Below are 23,500 nucleotides of genomic sequence, written 5' to 3' on the forward strand. Positions count from 1 at the left end.
AATTTGAGGAAGGTCTGGCGGGCCTGGGCTCTGGGTCTATAACAAACGACTGCACCTTACAGCCAGCCCGTCGTCACTCCATAGTATGATAATATCATCATCATCAAGCAATGATTCCCAACATTACGACACAAAAAAATGCTATCAAATCAAAATGACATCTATTATTAACAGTACTAAAGTCCATTATATTTTGGTAGCAAAAATACATAGATAATAGAGTTTCATATTTCCTTAGTCTATGGCCTGACCTACGTGTTTTTTTTTCAAAACGTCAAGTCGTCAACGTCAAATCTGTCGTAACTTGTTTGAATTTTATAAGTAAATAATAAAATAACTGAAGTTATTATTGAAATTTCGGGCAAACCAATAAGAAAGTGTGAAATTTGTGATGGTGGCTTGTTTTTGCCTAGCTTTGCACTGGATATATGCAGGTCGGTAACTAGTATTTTATTATATTTTCGTTTCGAGTTGCTAACAATTACCTACTCATTTAATCAATTTAAAGTAGTACTTATCATGTACAGTCTAAGATTTAAGCAAAAACATTCTGTAAATAAGTTTTTTCGTAAACAAACAAATAACCTAAAATACCAATAGAGTGTGACCAACTTATCGATAATCTCTTTATTTCAGATGACGATTATGGGTAATTTTAACAGGTAACGAAGAATCGGCATATTTATCCATCTCCTGTATGAAGATAATGTTGGGCAAAGGTTTTCAAGGCTTTTTGCAGTAAATATTAACTTTCCCTGGTAAACATGCAAGAAACACGAAGATTGAAGCAACAAATACTGGCTTATAACAAAACTCTTAATTAGGAGGCAGTGCCAAATATGAACGTCAGGCACAGTAAATCATAGGAATTTTCTGCAAACGCCTCAAAATTAGTTCAACTGAGAAGTGCTGTAAAGTAGTTGAAAAATTACTTCATGTAAAAGAAAACTGATAGTATATTTTGCTTTTGTTTTATTCATTTTATACAGGGGCGTATTAAAGGCGGCAGGCTCTTTTTAGAATAGGGAAGCAGCGTTTTTTCTTGAATTTCATACTTTATCGTCACTTAACGGGGCGGTAATCCTGACTGGCTCAGGATGCCAACGCCAAATCCTTGAAATACGCCTCTGACAGCCATCCCAGACATTTTTTTAAATATATGTATAAATACTATAAATTTACTGTTACGTCGCCATACTGCAAAATATCGCAAATTTATCGATATCGATAAATATTAGGGACTGGGTTGGTCGAGCCCTAGCGATTTTTTCTTTGTGTTGGTAGCAGTGACATGACCTCACGACCGTCGAAAAAACGCCTGCATAAAGCTAGGAACACACTACGCGGACGTCCGTCGTAAATCGACCGCGGACGGGAATCTGGACAATGGAACAAAACATCCAGAAGCTCGACGACGGATCGGACGTGGCCTCAAGCGCACGGACGTCCGATCGAAAGTCTGGCACGGTTCTGATATTTTGTTCCAGATTGCATCCGCGGTCGATACGTCGCGACGTCGCGTCGTGTTTACGACGGACGTCGTTCGAGGGTTGTTCGAGAGTGCCGAGCTTAAAACATAGTCATTCAATGCTCTTTGCTTACAGCGACGTAGGTGAGAGCGAGAAAAGAATAACGTTCTCTCGCTCCCACATACAGGACTTTATGTGGATGACCTCGGTACGGGACGATCATGTATTAGCACCGTTAACACTATGTCTCCTGATGGCCGTTGCCAATGCTCCCAATAAATAAATAATCTTACTGTCACTGTCAGTAGCGAGAAACGTCAGTGTCAAGTGACTGTCAGTGTCAACTTACCCGCCGAATTAGACGCTCAATATTTTGTTGTTTTTGATTTACATTAAAAAACGAAACAAATCGCTCTTAATAATTACGTTTCATATAACGTGGTGGAAAACATACAAAATATAAATAATCTTTGAATCATTTCTTTACAGGACTACTATACAACAGTATGGCTTACGGTAAAGTGCACAGGTTTTTACTGAGAACCATCGCTAGCCGAGGAGTTCTGACTTTAAATGAAAGTCAACAAGTTGTAAACAAATTTAACGGTATGTACAATCGTAACAGATTAATCTCATATTCAAAATAATAATATTCGATAATGTTGCTGTTTCTTTTAATATAAAACCTAATAAAGTTATACAGGTACGTCACTGTCCCTTATAAAGTGCATTTATAAGCTTTGGGCCCCTTAGCCTATATATTATAGCATTTCGAATTTTAGATTCATCAAAATTGTTTGTAGGCTTTTTGTGGTTTGGTACCTAATGCATCATACTTATCTATTTTCATACAGACGAAATTTGAAATTAATACATTGTGCATAGTATGTAAGAATGTCCCTGGCAAGTTAGGAAACTCAGGTGTGTTCCCAATTGTCTCTTTCGTCATGAAAAGCAGTGGCCACAAGGGGCAGGGAGGTATGGGACGGGAATACGTCTACATCAGGTGCTAACATAATTTGATAAACATTCTCAACTTCATACATTCCAGAAAATAATGAAACAACAATAGAAGATTTGGTGACAGAAATAAACAATGAAATAAGAGCACTACAACAGCAAATTAAAATAGCCGATGATGAACTTACAAATGAGCAAGTGATAATATTCATGTCACTTGGTCATGATGCAGCATCTAAAGCACAGAATATTTTTTCTGCAACGGAACTTGAGTACTACAGGCTCTTGATTGAGGAGATAATGAGCACGGAAACAAGACAGATCACTGGGATTCTTGCCATGAATCTGGTGAATAGGTTGAAATCTTCCTTTACTAAAACAGATGGACAGGTAAATCTAAAATTCTCATTCCATTAACACTTTCGAAAAACGGGAAACCCATGTAATTACGCTTCTCATCGGGTTCTTGGTAGCGAAAGTGTTAAAATACATTATTGTATTGACCTCTTGGAGTGCCTCATACTGCTACAAATTACCTTCAAAATGACTGTAAATGTCTTACATAGTTGCACCATTCCATAAACATTCCTTTATATATTTTTGGTATGGAACCCAAAAAAACTGTGGTCTCCATTCTATTCAAGTTTCCTTTTATTTGACACTTTTGTCAACTAAACATGAAGTAAAATGTACATTAACATGATAATTTAACTATGTTTCAGAAACTACTTGATACTTGGTGCCGCATGCGTTACTTGGACAAAGATCAAAATAATAATAATTATGTCCTGGGAGTTAGGGCCATCCACGAGTTTGAGAGCTATCTTCGGGAAAATATGCCAGACGCCATTGAAGAATGCTTTTTGTGCAAGAAAATTGTCTTCAGGGTACGTGTTTGTTGTTTCTGAGCATTCAGCGTAGTGCACTAGTTGTAATGCATCAGTGCGTCATTTACATCTATATTGTTCATCTTATTATTTTTATTTTGATTAGTAAACATTCTGTGGTTTATGTGTGTGTTGTGAGCTAGGTTGAAGCAAAATATACCTAAAAGTGATTTCCTGATCCTCAATAAATTAATAACAAAAAGATCAATATTTGAAGCTAAAAACATACTGAAATTGTAGGTTCAACAATAAATACCTTGATAATCCCCAAGTTATGGTGTAGCATTGGTCCAAGACAAAAGTTTTAACTTTTAAGAGGATTTTTTTTCCATGTGTACATTTTATTTAAACCAGTATACATTTTTTATATATTTATTGAATATTTACTTTATAATTTCAGGGTTATAATTGCCCAGTGGCATCATGTGGACAAGCAGTGCACACAAAATGCCTGAATCGGTATTTGCAGCAAGTCAAGAAGTGGCCCTGCTGCAAAGCAGATTTCGACCAATCTCAGCTGGACAGGCTGAATGCAGACAGGTTTGTTTTTCTTATTTTTGTTCCCCATGGTTCCAAGACACTGGACCAATCTAGCTATAATGTGCATTCTGGGCCAAATGGCAAGAGTTTTTTTTTTAATTATTTTTAGGGGGACAAGTCCCTAAAACATTGGAGGCCAGTTTAATATGTACCTAGTCATATGCGAGCGATTAAGAGTCCCGGTTTAAAAATAATTATATGATTCAGGAGTTGTTAAACATAAAACATTATTTACTATATAATATTTTGTTTTGGTCACTATTGGTATTGGTTATTGGTTGGTATATTGTTTTGGTGTTTGGTTCATCCCAACTGTGTTGGAAGCCTAGCCCATAGAGTCAAACCCTAGGTCATGGAGTCGAACCCTGACTGACTGATAGATGTATCAATGAGGTTTTTGGAACTTATGTATGAAATGTCATTGGTATTATAATAATTCCCAATCGCTTGTTGGTGAAGGAAAACATTGTGAGGAAACCCGGTATAATCCTAGTAGGGCTTAGTGTGTCCTGTGGGTTGAAAAGTTGTATGGCAGTTGCTTTCATAAAACTGATGTCTACGCCAAATCATGGACGTCAGAAAGAAAAGAGGAATCATACTAGTAGAAGCATAAACTGCGTCAGTCACTATCAAGTAGTTCTTTGTTTGTAATCTGGGGACACCACAGTGCCCTCGCTAAAAAGAGATGATGCACAATGCTACATTGTTTCTCATAATTTGGATTATACCAGTCAAACAAGTGATATTTTTGTTAGTGATAACCATTATAATTATGCTCACGTCTTGGCGTCATTTTACATGAAAACGTTTTAGTGACGTATTAATATGAAATACTTACCTAAACCAGAGCATTACATCTTTATTACAGCATTGAAATCAGAATCTTTTTCTATTTTTTTGTCTTGTCTCCAATACTTGAAGGGTGTCTGGAAGTGATACGATAATACTGCCTGTTGTCTACTGAGTATAAATTATACTCCTAATAGTGTGCTTAATTTTTATTGTCATGTTCTTTTTTTCATTGGTGTGCAATAATGTACATTTGTACTGCATTGTACACCGCCGCCTATAGCCCAATGAGTATTAAAAAAAAGAAAATAAAGCTTATGTGAGTACCCGATTGCGTAAGTTAAAGCCACAACTAACTTTAAACATTATATGCCACAGAATGTTTTTTCTAAGAAACGAAGATGGTTTTTGTAGTGAAGGCGCAGAATAGTAAGTTGATTGCATTAAAAATATATTATCATCATCACATCATGCATTGTACCTAAAGTATTGTTAGAGCCCTCTCTATACGAGTTCCAATAGGATTTAATTTATCCTTGTAACTTACAAGTGTCCGGAGTTGAGTATAAAATAGCCATAGAGCGAGCCTGCTCAATCAAGTAGAATTATACTTAACATCACGAATTTGCCTGCGTGAAGTGTGAAAAGTGTGTATAAACAGTTCCAGGCTCACCCAGACCCAAGTGTTGGACCAATCCAGCCAGCAGTCAGCCGTATATGACACCATCGCAGAGCCTTCTCAAGACTTGACCCAGGAGCAGACGCAAAGCTTGTTCCCCGAGCTTTCTCAAGGCTTGTTGCCCGAGATATCTCAAGACTTGTTGGATGAATTATCCCAAGAACCGGCTCCTGAAGAACCGCGAAGAGTCACGCGAAAGAGGAAGAGGAACTAGTCTGGTACATTTACCTATTTTTTTTATTGTAGATTTTGCAATAGAAATTATCGTTTAAACGGGCTTTTTATGTTGATTTGACATTTTAATTCGTTGTTTGTTACTCTTAATTTGTTTTAAGACGTTGATTATGATGTTCGCTTGCAACTCGCATATTTCGTTACTTAATAAGTATTTTATGAAGCTGTACATATTTTTTTAATTTCAAGTTCAAACATACTTTATGTTCCATTAATAGTAATGATAATTAATAAAACATTTTTAAATTACGTGTATCTATATTTATAAACTACAAATAACTCTATACATATTCTTAATAATATCTCATATTGCCAAATATACATTTTGAACTTTCTTTTGAACCATTTTGGCAGATTTCGGATAGAAGTCTAACAAATATTTCCATTGTTCTAACTTGAGGTATACAATGTCGACCACGGTTCTTGCGCGGAATGAGAAGTGGTGTGACACGCCAACAAAAAGACCCTGATACAGAAAAACATATGTAATTCCATAATTTCATACTAATATTATAAATGGGAAAGTGTGTGTTTGTTTGTTTGTCCGCCTTTCACGGCAAAACGGAGAGAAGAATTGCCGTGATGTCTGTCTGTCCGTCCGTCCGTCCGTCCGTCCGTCCGTCCGTCCGTCCGTCCGCGGATAATTTTTACCAATATGTATATCAATGACGCCAACAAAGTGCAAAAATAAAAAATGGAAAAAAATGTTTTATTAGGGTACCCCCTACATGTAAAGTGGGGGCTGATATTTTTTTCCTTCCAACCCCAACGTGTGATATATTTTTGGATAGGTATTTAAAAATGAATAAGGGTTTAATAAGATCAGAGATAGTTGAAGGCATGGAGACTGACATAGGCTACTTTGTGTCCCTTTCTAATGCGATCGAAGCCGCGGGCAAAAGCTAGTAATAAATAAGAACGTATTCAGAATACACTAATAATTGGAAATAATACTTACTTGGGCTAAACCAAAACAATCTTCAGGTCCCAAAACATCATAAATAGACTCGGTCAAATTCGGATGCACGGTCAAAACCTCCACCTAAAATAAGTATTTATAAGAATTCAATGAACCATTCATTAATTTTTTTAAATACGTTGATCAGTTAATTTTACTGCCGGCGATAATGTTATCATAATTTCTTACCTCTCCTCGATGAATAAAGTAAATGCATTGGTCGGAATCGCCACACTGCACGATATAGTTTCCCGGGAAGAAGACACAGTGATTTATCCACATAGCCAGCATTCTCCTAAAGTCTGCGTCGGTTCTACTGAATATAACCGACTCTCTGATGTGCGAGCCGTATACCGCTTGCATGACTTGGCAGCGGAGGCGAAAAGGTAGCTCGTAAACGAGTTCAGGCATCTGAAATCAACAAGATCCTCTAGAACACAAAAAAATACACTAAGCAAGCATACACTTGCAAAATAAATGTGTCTAACAAATGTGAATCTAAATTCAGTTCAATTATTGTAATATTGACAACCGTCGTCTAGCCGTTTAATCTCAATTTTGATTTGCTAAGTTATTAATTTCCTCCAAATCCAATTTTGGCTAAGCAACTACGACTGTTAAGCTACGACAAGCTAGTATTATACAGTGTATAACAGTATACATACAATATACAATACATTCATATCTATTGAAGGTTACTTATATTATTATTTCAAATAAATAAGGTCCACAAACCTGCTTGCCCTGCTGCCTGTTCCAAAGCTCTCTAACATAATCCCACATTTTGTTCATCTGGTGGTCACTCAGATCCATGTCACGCAAACCGTCTCGAAGCTCATTTATTCCGTAATCGTAGTCGATTCGAGATGACGAATGAGCGGATATCATAGCTGACATTTCGGATATTAGAAGGCCTGCAATTTTAAACAAAATAGCTATAACTTTGCTATCTTTACCTATATTTAAAGTTTAGGATTTATTTATTTATTTATTTATTTCCAAAACGAATCCGTTATGCTTTTGCCATTTCCAAACGTGCGGGGTGCTCGTAGGGATTAGTATTAGATGATTGGCATTGCATGTTATTGGACCTAATTAATATAATTATAGGCGTTTGGAAAAATATATTAATACATATGGCTTTGCCGCTGGGCTTTTTCTTAGAATCAAAGAAAAGTTACTTAACAACTTAACAAAATGTTCAAAAATATTTATTGCAATAATAAATGTTTACATTTTTAGTTCTAGGATGATGTTATTTGCTCATACCTGTACAGAACTTAATTACAACAATGATAACGATTGTTTCCACCATTTCAAAGGCGTTTCTAGAAGACACGTCTCCGGTGCCGGCGATAGTAAGCAAATTGATCATATACCATAGTGCTGCTATGTATAATGAAAAATAATTTCTCTGAAAATGTAGATAACAGCTTATTTAGTGTTTTGTTAAAAAAAATGACTTTTACAAAAACATTTTAAGCTATACCTCAGGATGTTTTAACTTGGACGAGACACAGTAGTGTTTTATATAGTTAGGACGTGAAACTGAGAACTGAGGTATTTTAGATTTTTGTAGTCATAAAATTTATACTTGCCTGTCATAAATAACTTGGTGCTTAATAATTGTGTTGAATTATTTCAGATACCTTTGGCACGACCTAAATTACACAGGTCACCTAAAGCACCTATATTTTTCCATGAGACCAAAATAAAGTACCTGGTAGTATTTTGGTCGCAAATTAAGTTCTGGCTTAGCCATCCAGTTAGACGAAGTACATTGCAGAGGAGTCAGGCATGACAGCTTGAAGAACAAGCATGCGTTTATATGCGAAAGGATGGATGCCCAAATACCAATCGTCCTAAAAAAAAAAGAGTTTATGATCCCCTGATTTGGGAAGGGAAATTTTTTTTACCCTATTTTGGGAAGGTTATGAATTTACGAGTAGCAGTCTATAAAACACTAAGAAATGTTTGACAATTCCGTAATTTTGAAAACTTAGCCGCGCACTTACTTTGTGAACGCTTATCAAAATCAAAGCATGTCGCTTACCTAATACTATTGCTACGACAACAATTGTTTATACTTTAATACTTATTTTTTGTCTTTGATTTTTGTTTCGCCTGTGTGGTGACGGGTTAAGAATTTCACCACCCTCTTTCTTCCCGTGGGTGTCGTAGAAGGCGACTATGGGGTATGGGTTAAATTGTGGTGTAGGCGAGAGGCTGGCAACCTGTCACTGCAATGCCACAGTTTCGTTTTCTTTTAACCCCTTATTTGCCAAGAGTGGCCCTGAAGCTTTAGTAGTTTCATGTGCTCTGCCTACCCCTTTATGGGATACAGGCGTGATTGTATGTATGTATGTATGATTTTTGTTTGGTTCAAATGTACAGTCAACCAATTGGAACCCTAGGCCGCTGTAGAACGATGTCATAGTGACGTTATAAACCAGATTGTAAGAAATCTCTTACTGCTTGTAATTTTGACATGGTTGTAGAGTGGCTGAAGGTTCCAATTGATTGACTGTACCTACCTACCTATAGCAGAACAGGTTTGACATCGAAATAGTCTTGATTTTTTTAGCCTAAACTTTGGTCAGATTAAAGTATATGAAACCTTTTCTTGATCGGCACAGTGTCTATAATTAATTCAATAATATCAAAACCTTTAAGTATTTCAAAATAATAAAAGTACTTACGCTAGTTTAATGAAGAGGTTTGCAGAGCCTATGTTTACTTTCCTGTGAGTTCTGTTAGTAAATAAATATGAAATCCTCGAGAGCTGAGGCGTTCGCAGATAGGAGAAGAAAATCATTTTTACTCCCGGATTCAGATACTTTAGCGCAAAAACTATGTATGATATTGGCAAGTTAGCCAAAAAATCGCGTCTTCTTTGAAATCTTCTCGAGAAAAACCTGAAATAAAACGTATAATTAAAATAAGGCCTTATAGTCTATTTGGTTTTCTCCGCATAGTCTTATAAAATATTAACTATATGGTACATGCACGTCAAAATAGAAAAGTTAACGTATACGAATGACGGAAATTAGTCTAGTATAGAAACTTGGATTTATTAATTACTGCGAATACAATATCGGCTAGAGAGCCTAAAAAAATCTTTCGATATACGCTTAGGGGTATTAATGATAAGATTTTGCAAAAATTTCATTTTTGGCACAAGCTTTTATCGCCGACTGTACCTTTCTTTCAACAGTCATCTACTACTGCTCTCCGAGACGTTTCTAAAGACCCCCTTGATGGGGATACGACGTTTCATAACTGAGTTCCTATGACCACCTTTCTGCTCCATCATCAGATCAGCTCCATGATATCATAATATTGCATTGTCACGTGATTTACATATGTGTGCAAAATTTCAGTTCAATCGGAAACCGGGAAGTAGGTCAAATTTAGCTTCTACGTTTTGACGCACACTAACATACTAACAAAGCAAGTTGAATAAAAGCTTGTAAAAATCAAAGACAAACAAGAGTGCTTGTGGATAAATAGTAACTTACAGTTGTCTTACTCTCTTTGGGTTTAATACATATTCTCCATAACGGTTCATGTAACCGGTATGCACGTCCAAAAACAGTTTGTAAAAGAAAATCAAGTCTGTTATAATACATATGTAGTAAAAATATGGCACTGACTGGAATGCCAATTGATAAACTAGGGTCATGAAATCTACGTAAGACAAGAAACTGATGAAATACTCTGAAACAGAAAAGGTTCTTAAATCATAAAGAAAACTATATAAAAGCTTCTTATTCTTACTAGTAAAACTAAAATTGACTTAATTTTATCATGCAGAAACGTCTGCGAGCGATATTATTAGCAAGGCCAGAGGTCGCAGGTTCGAGTCCTGCCGGAGGTGTAAATTTTTCCATTTTTCCTTTAATTTAAAAATATGTAAAAATGACTGACATGCCATACCCATGAATTGAATCCATTTGCAATCCGGTATTACGCTACTACGAAACCATCTGTAAAATATAAATAATTTATAACTTTCATTGAATTTTAAAATGTAAATAAGATGCTAGTTAGATTTAGGAATTTGCATAAAAAGCTAATATACCATTACCTGTGGGGTTTAAACAGTAAAAGGATAGCTGATACATATTCCACATTCCCCGCCGATGTAATAGATCTTGATCCGTGCGATTCGGCTATGCTTCTCTGCGGGCTCGGGCTCTGAAAAAGCAAGTAGCTATAAGTACAAGTATTGTACAATGTGCAATTGTGCATACACTAAATACTTATTCGTATAATAATGGCTTTCTGCTACCAGGGCACTTTGCCAATGTCAAGTAAATTACAGAGATATATAAAACAGTATAGATAGTTTTTTTGCGAACGAGGCCTTCGCGATGCACTGGAGGATAGCTGGAGCAGCAGTACAAAGCATGATGGCGGCCGGGACCACGAACTGCCGAGTGATGTCCGTAGAATTGGTTATTCGTATCTCCAAAAGAATTCTTCATTAAATGCACTCTTTACGCAGGCTATTCACTGCATAATATCCTATCAAACTTAAATCAAATCAAATCGTTTATTTGCAAGAATACAGTCAAGTAGATGGTATCAAACAAATGTAAAGTGCAGTGTATTCAGCCAGCTAGAGGGCATGCAAAATCTTATAGAAAACTAGTTTCATACAGCGTTTCTTATAACTATGACTAGAATTTATGACTATCATGCAGCATGCATAATAAACATCAAAAAGTTTAATTTATTATTAATATAAATAATTATAATTATAATATTAATTTCAATTATTTTTATTATTTTATCAAATATTATAATATTTTTATCCTTAATACGTTAAACAGCAGAATGCAAACATAAAAAAATATATCGGAGGACGATCCGCCATGTTCCACGGGTCAAACGAAAGTCCCACTAAATACTTACAATATCGATTACTTTAGTTAGACTATACCTCTATTGATAAAAACTCATACAGATTTAATTTTGTAGCCCTAATGTAAACAAATAAAACCATTTGTATTGAAACCTGCAGAACTGGCCAGTCTTGTATTAAAAGAGAGAATAGAGTCAGAACCCAAGAAAGCAATGTTATCCTTTCGCATGTGGCAAGGCCAGAATCGGGTGTCTACAATTTTTATTTCTTTTGTTTTAATTTAAGGTCGTAATTTTAATATACATTTTTCTACTCCCGTACTGTTATTCGTGAGTTACAAGGTCGTGCATAGAACTTTAAAACCCTACATAAAAGATGTCAGGACAAGTCTATCTAGTCTATACCCTGAAAACATTTAGTAGCAGTAGCACGATATAGCTGTTACAGTTCAGTATATACATTGCTACCAACTTAACAAACCAATTCGCAGAGTCGAGACTCCTTCGTTTTCTGCTGCGTTCATTGGCGACGCGTCGAATCGCATTCAAATGTATGAGAACTCGATTCAACTCGGCTCGATTCGTCTTAGTGGCCAGGCTTCAAAGAACCATACCATAGACAGTTTTATTTTCATGTTTGCATTCAAACTGCATATTCAAAATGGTAGGCGGTCCACTAGATAACTAAGATGACTGAAAGTAGGTATTTGTTGATTTATAATTTTCTTTCAAAATAAGTGCTTGGTCGTAGAAAAAGTATTGTATGCAACGGTGTTTAACTGAGTCAAAAAATGCTCGTGGCGTCTTTATTAACAATTTTCGGCTTCGCCTCAAATTGTTACCCACGCCACTCACCTTTTTTGACCTCTTTTAACCACCAGTTGCATAAAATACTATTTTGACAAGCCACTTGCAATAAATGCACTGGCTTTAAATAAACCTACTTTAATAACTAAATTTGATCAGTGACATTCGATCAGCTATTTACTTAATGTATCATTCACCAAATTAAAATTTAAAGGTCCAAATGTTAGATTCTGCGATGGTTACCACGATGACTAACTTACTTCCATATAAACATCGAGATCGTCATTGTCCTCCTCGTCGGAACTATCTGGCATTGAATTCGGCCTATGAACCTGCGATAAAACTAAAATTGAATTAGCGTTTAAAAGGCGAATCAACTCTTTGAGACACTGAAACGAAGACGTAATTTACAGCATGGCAAAAGAGAATAGGGGTGCCACCGTCAATGTATATATACCGTTTTGCATGTGGCAACTATTGAATCTCTTTTGTATGAGAACAGTAATGGCTAGTACGCAAGTACGCACTAAGCGGCTAGCCGCGTGAGGTTGCGGCAGGTCGCATAGTCCGCACAGTGTTTGTGGCTCCGGTTTCATATACATACTCGTATTACTAACCGCTGTGTGGCTGGCCAGTTAGGGCTAGCCGCGTAAATGTTCCATTTCTACCTACTATTTTTTGCCAAGCTGCACCTATTTATAATTTTCATTACTTCTTAAAGTTTTCCTTTTTTTCCTAAAAATTATTGAAGTTATTATACATAAAATTAGAATACATAATAAAATTGCATGTTAGACTCACATGTATGCTTGATTTTACTGTTAGCATTGAAGGCAGAACGTAATCTTTCGGCGCGTTGTCGACAGAATTCCTTACTTTTTGCAACACAGATGGGTAACTCTGGGACAAAATAATAATTTAACTTTAATGTAACGTTAAAAGGAGCGCTAGTGATTTATTTTAGCTATTATGAGAGATCTTGAGTATCTTGAGTAGGCATAATGCAGAGTAAAAGTACCTAACCGATGCATCTTGCATTGTACCTGAGTATTTTCGCAAAACAAGATTCAAAATTTTTTTTTCAAAAATAGGTAAATTTAATGTTTTTCCTACTTAGAATCACGAGCCCTTTCGATCCTACTAGGTGAAAAAAAGCGTCCCAAATTAAATTTTTCTACTTCGTTACCATTTTTCAAACATTACAAAGTGGAAAGTATGCAAAATAATATAACATTTGGGCCCATTTTTTTGTCACTTGTTTTTTGTCCTAGATCGAAAGGGCTCGTGATTCTGAGTAGGAAAAACATATAAAATTTACCTACTTACCTTAGAAAAAATATTTAGGGTGATTATTCTCGCGAAAATGCCCACCTATAGTCAGCATTAATAAAAATTTTCCTAAATAGTGACTAGAAAACCCCAAAGTAATCTTATTATCATTATTCTTTTCACATAAAGCGTATAGGCTCTTTTTTTTTAAAGTTTTTATTATGAATAGTGCCTACATTTGCTTACAAGTAGTAATGGAAAATATGTCATTATACTCACCTTTAACAGGGCATAAAACTCAACGCCATCAATACGCAGTAAATCAATATTTCTTGAAGCAACAACATTGGACATAGTAAGATACATTGATGCTCCTCGTATATTGCCGAAGATCCCGCCGGGTCCCATGCAGGCCTCCACTTCATTGTATTCCGATATAATGTCCACCTAAACCAATACGTATACATTTTTTACATTAATTAAAGTTATACCTAATACATTTCAAAATTAAAATACACAAAATCAAAATCATTATAAACCAGCGGAAAATTATACTACATGTAGGTATTCTTATTCTAATTTTAAAAGTAAGTAAGTAGGTGTTGACGACAGATCTGGCCAAGTGGTGGGTGGTTCAAATCCCGTTAAGGATATTCATTTATTTTGTGACATGAATACAGACCTGTCACTGCAATGGCACAATTTCGTTTTCTATTTTTTGCCAAGAGTGGCCTGAAACTTGAGAGTCATGATTACCCATACACTTACTTATATACATTTACAAGTATGTAATTAATTAATCTATAAGTAGTAAGTATTGTAAAGTATGTCACCCTGTATTTATTTATTTAAACCAAATCCATACTAATATTATAAATGGGAAAGTGTGTTTGTTTATTTGTCCGACTTTCACGGCAAAACAGAGCGACGAATTGACGTGATTTTTTAAGTGGAGATAGTTGAAGGGATGTCGAACGACATAGGCTACTTTTTGTCTCTTTCTAACGCGAGCGATGCAAAAGCTAGTATGTTATAAAACTGGGCGAAATTTGCTAATCTTAACATATTTTAATAATATCGAAACATTATTAAATCAAGGTAAAACCTTTTTTAATTTGTCTCTTTCTAACGCGAGCGATGCAAAAGCCTCGGGCAAAAGCTAGTATGTTATAAAACTGGGCGAAATTTGCTAATCTTAACATATTTTAATAATATCGAAACATTATTAAATCAAGGTAAAACATTTTTTAATTTACCTTTCCTCTATAAATTATGTACATATGACTAATCACTTCATTGGCCCGTATAACCATGTATCTCTTCTGAAAGTACAGCTCGCTCAATTTCTTCGCAAACGCTCTAAAAAATGAATATTCAACGCCTTCAAAGAGCGGTATCTCTTGCAATGTCTTTTCATACATGTATAATACCGCGTCTTCGTTCAGGTTGGCATGCAGTTTGCCCAGGATGGTTTGGTGCTGTTTGCAACAATAATAAAACATAATTATGCGGTGTTGTAACTAATTAAAAGTCATCACCCCGTTTGTTTATGTTAACTAGCAACGTCTTGCTAAGAATCTAAGATGGAATGCGCCTATTAATTTGGAATGTCATTAGTCGTATCAAGTTTTTATTAAATTACTTTAGGAGAGATTAGAAAAAAAAATAAGGTTATTCCGTGTTGCTGTAAATTGACGCAATGATCTCATGTTATGCCACAAAAAATTAGCTGTAAAATGTAACTTTAAATAGTCTATAACAACAGGTAAATCAACATCATCAAAACAACCATAATTCCATTTTATTGTCAGTATTGTCGTACCCTCTAATATCGGTTTCGGATAGCAAATGCACAAGCACCTAACCAAAATAGGTAATCACTGTATGTAGTGTATGTGTGCCTATAATTTTAGAGTTTCCTCGATTACTTACGGACCAACCGCCAGTTCTTTTCCATTGATATTTCCAGTGCTCCATTACATTTTGTTTTAATATCGTAGGTACTTTTTCTCTAGTTAGGAAAAAATCTAATTGTTTTAAGTTTTCTTGAAATTTTGTTACCATCTGATCAGCCATGGCTTTTAGAGACGCAATCCTTGCGTAAACGTATCTGAAATGAACAAATCACATATATTTATTCGTATTACCAGCGCCACGGATTGAGGCGACAGCTGGGGTCCTAACTAATTTAGCGTCTGATGCTTTTGTAAGATAATTTTTAAGTCTACTATTCCGTATGTAATTTGTTGTGGCGTTAAATAAATTAGAGAGTCGATAAAATAAATCTTACCCATCCATTTAAACATGTGTGTACACGGGAATTACAGGGGAGTGGGTTATACTCGTACATACATAACAAAGAGGATCGAGTATTATAGAGAGTTACTGTCGAAGTACAATAAAATGTGTAATCACAGTGCATAATGTGTAATGCAGACTGCCATCTCTTGACACAGGCTTAAAGCTTTTGAACCTCAGTTTTGACAATTTGGTCCATATTCTTAGCTCGATATGTGTTAAAATGTCAAATATTAATATTAGCGCCATCTAGGCCTCCGTACCTCTTTCTGTATGGTACTGAGGAACGTTTTTTTCTTAAACTTTATCTGTCTATACGGAGTTATATATGTCTTTGATACATAACTAGTTGTTATGTGGATTGGTCTTAGTTACTTACCCAAAGAACAAAACTCCATGTATCGATATGCATATGGACATAATCATGTTGGTAGTGTCTTGGGGCGTGATGTCCCCGAACCCGGCCCCGCTGAAAGTCGAAGCGGTCCAGTAGTAGCCCAGTAAAATTGCTGTTTTGGGCGATATGTGATCTGAGATTATGATGTCTCTCGCATTATCTATCCATGAGCCTGTAATTATTTAATCTTTATTTATTTTATTATACTAAAAAATAGCGTGTTATTGTTTTTAAACGGTTGTACACGTTTTTTTATACCACGTCAGTGGCAAACAAGCATACGGTCCGCCTGATGGAAAGCGGTCACCATCACCTATGGACGCCTGCAACTCAAGGGGTGTCACGTGCGCGTTGCTAACCCATTAGAAACTTGTACACTACCTTTTCTGTGTTAAGTACACAGTAAAAATGAGTGTACAAATTCTAAGGAGGGTTTGGGTTGCCGATGAAGGACAATAGACGGAACAAATTAGTTCCGTAGGTCCATCCGTCACCAGCACACCGCACCCTCGTTGAGCTCTGGCAGCCTTACTCACCGGCAGGAACACAATACTATGAGTAGGGTAAACAGTATTTTTGAGTGCAACTTTTGTAAGCTTTCTGAGTATGATTAAACGGCTAAATTACCTATTAACCTTTCCTATAAAATATAAATAAATAAATATTATAGGACATTCTTACACAGATTGACTGAGCCCCACGGTAAGCTCAAGAAGGCTTGCATTGTGGGTACTCGGACAACGATATATATAATATACAAATACTTATATACATAGAAAACGTCCATGACTCAGGAACAAATATCTATGCTCATCACACAAATAAATGCCATTACCGGGATTCGAATCCAGGACCTATTACTGTCAAAAAACAGTCAAATAATTATTAACTTTGATATAATTATTTAAAGTTCAACGCCTTCGGTTAGGATCCTTATCAAACACAGACGAAAGGTTAAATGTTTGAAATATTTAGAAAAACGCTAGGGATTTATTTCTATTAGTATAAATCATTATAAACAATAAATAGACTTACCTTTTTTACAAACCATGTTTCCTTCCGGGTAGAATACGGTATCTAAGAGCGGCCCTTCTAAAGTCAGATTTTTGACTATAACTGTAAATTCATGAGGATTCGATGCTACGACAAATCGACAGGACATCGTTATTATTAATGAGGTGTAGAAGTTCAAAAAGAACAACATTAATAGAATGAATTGTACTACACTCATGACGTAGGCCTGAAAAATATAAATATCGGCAATTATTACATTAATTAAACGTCTATACGTTCACTAGTATCATGGAGATTATTTCATGGAGTCAAAATTCATTGTGTTTGGATCTTTTGTAGCTTGTTGTTTTATACGGAAGACCCGCTTTTTACGGAATATACGATATCTTTTATAAATAAATCAAAAAATGATTGTGTAAATCTCGACTGGGGGCAAATTAGTTACGTCCATTTTTTTCCATGTTTTACAATGTTTGCATTATTAAAAAGAGTGTCCACCGGCACCGGTTATATATGGTAGGCGTGTTCCATGGATACAAGTAGAACTCAACATCATAGTGTAATAATGGGAGAAATGGATAAGTTACTATTGCCCCTCAGTCGAGATTTGTCCCGCTGTACCTTACCTAATCCAGAACCCAGTTTGAAAGGCAGATAAGTTATATAACACGTTCATAAAAACTTGATAAACACTAGGTATATCTAAGCGCGGATCCAGCTTCGTGCCCGAGGGGGGGGAGGTCACGTGGTATATTTGTATGGCCAACCTAGGCTCCAAGGGGGGTCATGACCCCATGGATCCCACCCCCATGGATCCGCGCATGAGGTATATCGTGTTCAATATTACCCGTTTCAAAGCGCCTATAGATTCAGTCCAGAAAACAGCGTACAGTTTATAAATTTGCAACACATTGATCATTCTTAGTAAACAGTGGTACATGTGGGGACTTTTGTCATGTTCGCCGATCGTGTGACCTTCGTTGTGTTTGGGCATGAACCCTTCCCAGAGCGCGTACCATGGCCAGCAAGTCAGAAAATCTATAATAAATGCCCTCTGAAATGATAAGATCGTAATTAATGAATTATTCGATTTTTAAGTACTTTCTGTTTTGTTTCTCTATTTAGTAGTTAAACCATCAGTAAACAATAACTGTTCATATAAAATAGGCTAGTTTTCTACACTTAAAATAAAATATTTTACGCAGTGCACGAAATAAAGCACCACATAATTAGAAGAAAAATAGGACAGTAGTTATGTTTAAACATAATTACTATTTAATAAGTCAAAGAGAAAGATATAAAGTAAATGAATTGACCGTGACGTCACTCCTCAGTATTTCATCGTAATTCCATATTAGCAAATCGTTTTGACAGTTTTTGAAAAGATGCTGATTTGACTATTAGGAAACTAGCCTATTGTTCATGCAAGGACTACTGGATACTCTACCGCACTCAGCGTGTTAAATATAATGGTTCAACAAGTTGATATTTTTTTTTATGAAATTTACGCCTACACCAAATAAAATGCACGAGCGTGGCACTTTTTAAATAACTTTCTGCAATCAATAAAATATGAAGGTAACCTTTAAATAGTTTTTAGCAGTCAAATACGGATGAATAATCAGTTGGTTCTTAGAGCCGTAGTAAGCGACATGAAACATCAAGTATAAGTCGATGTAGCAGAAACACTCCAACACTAGTATTGGAATGTTAAACATCTGGAACATTGGTGCCATTGAAACTGTGATCTGAAAAGTATTCCTTTTAAATAAATATGATTGAGATCAATAAAATGCGCCTAACTACTTTTCTTCACCGATCCGTACCGATTACTCCTTGTAGTAGGACATTTTTACATTCCAACTCACGTCGATAATGACATCAAAGATAACCTTGTAGGTACTGTACAATTACACTAAAATGGTTTCCAGTCTTCTACTTCGCGTTTCTCCAGAAACTTCCTGGCTTGCACAGCTACACTGAAATTAACTGATGTCTCCTGGACATCCCGGAGTTTTAAAACAAATGTTCCTCCATCCCCATTTCACCTTAGGACCTGGTGGTCCAATCGGCAATGCGGCATCCCTTCACGGTTAGTATTCCAAAAATACGCACTAAGCGTTTCGCTTCAACATTTATTTTGCGAACCGCCAAGGAGTGGAATGCCCTGCCTGAGTCTGTGTTTCCACATGAGTACAATCCAGGTCTCTTTAAAGCAAGAGTAAATAGGTATCTCATAGGTAAGCGTGCTCCATCGTAGACCGCATCATCACTTTACCATCAGGTGTGATCGTGGTCAAACGTCTACCTCCATACTAAAAAAAAAAAACCTACAACCTTCAAATCTTCAAAAGACCGTGACCCCATCTAAAAGACCGGCAACATACCTACATTACCGACAACCCTTCTGGTGTTGTAGGTGTCTACGAGCAAGCAATGGTTATCGTTTAGTTTACCACCAGGCGATCCATCTGCTCATTTGCCTTCTATATCATAAAAATATAGATAGCTAATTTACAAGTTATATGAGTAAATACATAACTCACAGGTATCATTAAGCATAATAAAAATGCTGCTGCCACACGTAGCAAAGCCCACGTTTTGAGGAAAATTCCGTCCGGTTTTATAACTATAGGAATTAATACATATGGTGCAAGATATTCCAGAGTATTAAACTGTTTGTATGATTTGAAGTAACTCTGCTTCTGACTGGTATAATGTTTGTAAACATTTATGAAAGACTCTGAAATAGTAAAATATTATTTTAGATAGATAAGTATAACATAGCAAATACAAGGTTTTCATTAGTTTTATTGAACTAAACTAAAAAAATGAATATGGCAAAGTGCTGTTAGTTCAGGTCTTAAAACCAGCTCCGTTTAAGGCCGGCAAAGCACCTCCAAACCTTTTGATGTATCGGGCGGCAGTGATCGCTTATAAAAGTAACGCGAATCACGATTTCATTGAGTGTTTATCTTAACTACAGCTGCAAATTAAAGAATCCAGGCATATTTCGGGAATGTAACACTCATTTAGAGATTCACTTGAACTTGCATCGTGAATAAATGGAACATGCCATAAAGTCGTGACTCACGTTACTCTTACCGCGGATTGACCCATTAAAATACACTTGATGATCTACTAAAAAACGCACCGTCAAAAAAGTTCTGAAACATGCTTGTTATCTTAATCTTTATATCTTTAGTGTGCATGTGATGTTTCAAATAGTCATCAGTAGATTGCGCTGCAGCTAAATCTTCTATGTACTGTAGCTCATCCGGTTTCAGCAGGTCGTCGTGTTCCCTCATAGCGGGGAAAAGGCTCAAGGCTGAAGTATACGCTGAATGCCCAATGCTTATTAACTGAAACATATAATGGTATGATCGTCATATAAAACAATTATACAGGGTGCCCGGTAATTAACGGACAACCTTTTAACCATCAAGAGGGCACCTTATACTCCTTAGACTTTAAGGTTTAGTAAAAGTCTCCTGGTTTTCGAGATTTTCACACTTTTTAAAATTTTAGGTAATATTAAAACCTTAATGTCGGTTTTCTGGACCAGTATAAGGTGCCCTCTTGGTGGTTAAAAGGTTGTCCGTTAATAACCGGGCACCCGGTATATTACTAGCTGTTGCCCGCGGCTTGGCTCGAGTTATATTCTAAAATTGCGGAATGCTCCACACAAACGTCCACCCCCCATTTTAGGGAAGTGGTGCGGGAGGGGGGGGGGGGGTAAAAGAGACAAAATTGATCCTATGTCACTCTCCATCTCTTCAACTAACTCAACTTAAAAAAATACCACAATTCGTTACTCCGTTTTGCCTGAAAGACAGACACACATTTTCCCATTTAGCATAAATTTATGTATGTAGTTTGTTTAAATGTTTACTTAATCATTGGTGATATTATCGGACATGACGTAATTTGAACAGATTAGGTTGTAAAACAATTCTCCACGTAGTTATATCATAGGTATAGATAGCTTAGTAATGGAAACATAGTTACCTTACAATGCGTCAGAGTTACCACTGAGCTCACAGCAGGCACACCGTAAAGCAAAACTAAGAGGCCTAGGTGATTGCCAGGTCCAATAACGCGTTCTTTCTTTGTTTCTCTGAGCTCTTTGGAAGTCAATAAGCAGTACCCACTCTCAATAACATAAAGCTCCCTTGAAACTGTACCGCCGTAGTAAACTATCTCTCCAGGCGGAAGTATTATATCTCTTGCCGCTGAAAAGTGAACAATAATATGTAAAATACGCGTTTGACCAGTAATAGCTCGTAACGATTTGTCTATAGCTTCGTATTTAAGACGCAGGCCAAATTTTTCGATATAGAATTTAAAATGTTAAATTTATTAAAACTTAAATTCTCTAAGAGCTCAAAACTTGAATAAAATTTGTAGGTAGGTACTTGTACAGGGAAGCTGGGACTTACGAGGATAGATTATTAGAACTTACATTCAGTCAGAGTATGAATAAATTCCTTATTCTTTACTTGAAAGAATTTGATGGACGTAAGAGTTTTGAATCGTGCTTGATGCAGCACTTTCTTGCGTAGCTCAGCAGGGACTACAGTCTTTTCTAACCAATTGTCACTTGTTAGTTCCACTCCCTTGAAATTGAGGATTGATTACAAACTATTAATTAGTTGGACATTTAGAACCCTAAATTTTAGTGTCATTTGCCGTTCGAATGATATAATAATAGTAGAATACTAAGTACGGGTATTACTTCATTTTAAACTGCACGTTGTAGTAAACTTAGTAAATAAGTGTAGAAATAATAAATACCAGGTTGTAGTGCCATTGCAGTTCATAGAACGCCATTATTCGTTCTTTAATAGATCGGTGCATTTTGTTTTCTTCCATAAATTTGTCGATTGTTAGTATTACTTCTAAAAATGCAGTTTTTGTCCTGTTAAAAACGGTTTATGAGTCAACGGGCAAATCCATGTAAGGTTTGGTAAGGTAAAGGTAACTTTTATAACTACAATCTAACAGTACTCTCTCTCTCTCTCTCTCTCTCTCTCTCTCTCTCTCTCAAAGTAACTACTGTCTAACTATACTTTTATACGTCACAGTTGCCAGTATCAAGTCGAATGAATTGTATATGAAATAAGTAAATGAATAGTAAGAACCTATATTGCCAGGACATGTTATACATATACTGTGTATACTTAAACTGTTGCATTTGTTGTAAATTGAAGTGCAGCTACTCAACACACCCGTTTAACACATAGCCAGGTGTCGTTTAATATGTTCTCATTATATTTTGATTTACCTGGATGAATGTGTAACGACTGCTGAAAATTCAGCAACACAGTATCCGATCAACAACACACCATACAGACTGAAAAACGCCACGAAGCTCATGTCGTACATATCTCCGGGAGCCAAGTCTCCGTAACCAACCGCCAGTATCATGGTTGTCGCGAAGTAAATAGAAGTCACTAACGGAAACTCTTTCCTGAAATATATGGTCGTTAATTAAATAAGTTACTCCGAAAATACAAATATCATATAGGTATTTATTGTTTCATCACAGGGGCCGATTCGACCGCTCGATTTCATGGTTTTTTTTTCGTTCGTTTCATTCATCACCGATGAATCATCAGTAATATCAGTATCTCCCCAACCACAGTGTAATAAAGAGTACTATCGTACAGTATGGCCACTCCCGCTCCTCGCTGAAAGTGGCCCCCTCTCGGTTACCTCATAGTTACCGCCTGTCAAAAACCGCGAACAGTCGACCTGTCATATCTCACTCCTACAAGCATGGTACAGGTTCACCTACACGAGGTTAGACTGTCTTAGGAACGCGCCTCTTTCATATATTTGATCGCCACTGTCCGGTGGTGTGCCCCAACTAAGCATTTCAATTCTACAAGAATTGAAAAATAGTGGCAATTTAAATCGCTCATGTTTCAGAAATAGAATTTCCACACATTTTTCAGTCACGAAATCGAGCGCTAGAAATTCGGTTTCGAATGATGAAAAGGTCTCACCTGCTTATAGTAACTTCGGGTACCAAATCCTCCCAGTTTAATACGTTGCTGTACCATGAACCTTCTGAACATCTTGGCACAAAACATGACTCCATAAATAAAATAACACCGCACCAGTAACATAGCAAACAAATATATACACAGTATTTCACAACCTGCAATTTAATCAAAATTATTCCGTTCAATATATTTCCGCCAATACTTATTATAAACTTTCCCACAACATTAGGTACTTACTTTAACAACAATAGTGTTTAGTAACAACTTTTTCTCTAAGTTTTCGAAAAAACTTGATATTCTCCAAACAAGGCATAACTTTATTCCT

The 23,500-nt window shown here is 36.2% G+C and overlaps 2 protein-coding genes across 2 annotated transcripts; one reads left to right on the plus strand and one right to left on the minus strand.

Annotated features, from left to right (window-relative positions):
* Positions 1-1,826: 1,826 nt before the first annotated feature.
* On the plus strand, positions 1,827-5,691 carry LOC125242380 (non-structural maintenance of chromosomes element 1 homolog). The gene is made up of 5 exons (XM_048151183.1): positions 1,827-2,075; positions 2,521-2,819; positions 3,152-3,316; positions 3,717-3,856; positions 5,307-5,691. The coding sequence occupies exons 1-5, from the start codon at positions 1,976-1,978 to the stop codon at positions 5,536-5,538; spliced, it is 936 nt and encodes a 311-aa protein (XP_048007140.1). The 5' UTR covers positions 1,827-1,975; the 3' UTR covers positions 5,539-5,691.
* Positions 5,692-5,750: 59 nt separating this feature from the next.
* Positions 5,751-23,488, minus strand: LOC125242379. Its single transcript, XM_048151182.1, has 26 exons — positions 23,176-23,488; positions 22,452-22,637; positions 21,962-22,085; positions 21,630-21,783; positions 21,176-21,399; positions 20,322-20,529; positions 19,714-19,910; positions 18,751-18,915; positions 18,015-18,221; positions 17,189-17,393; positions 16,136-16,325; positions 15,391-15,568; positions 14,715-14,936; positions 13,738-13,905; positions 12,991-13,089; positions 12,450-12,521; positions 10,604-10,713; positions 10,453-10,502; positions 10,035-10,233; positions 9,216-9,431; positions 8,237-8,378; positions 7,786-7,930; positions 7,252-7,430; positions 6,706-6,927; positions 6,517-6,600; positions 5,751-6,024 (listed from the first exon to the last, which is right to left on the minus strand). The coding sequence occupies exons 1-26, from the start codon at positions 23,268-23,270 to the stop codon at positions 5,863-5,865; spliced, it is 4,203 nt and encodes a 1,400-aa protein (XP_048007139.1). The 5' UTR covers positions 23,271-23,488; the 3' UTR covers positions 5,751-5,862.
* Between the last annotated feature and the right edge of the window lie 12 nt (positions 23,489-23,500).

Source organism: Leguminivora glycinivorella, chromosome 2 (assembly GCF_023078275.1).
Source record: "Leguminivora glycinivorella isolate SPB_JAAS2020 chromosome 2, LegGlyc_1.1, whole genome shotgun sequence".
Lineage (NCBI taxonomy): Eukaryota > Metazoa > Arthropoda > Insecta > Lepidoptera > Tortricidae > Leguminivora > Leguminivora glycinivorella.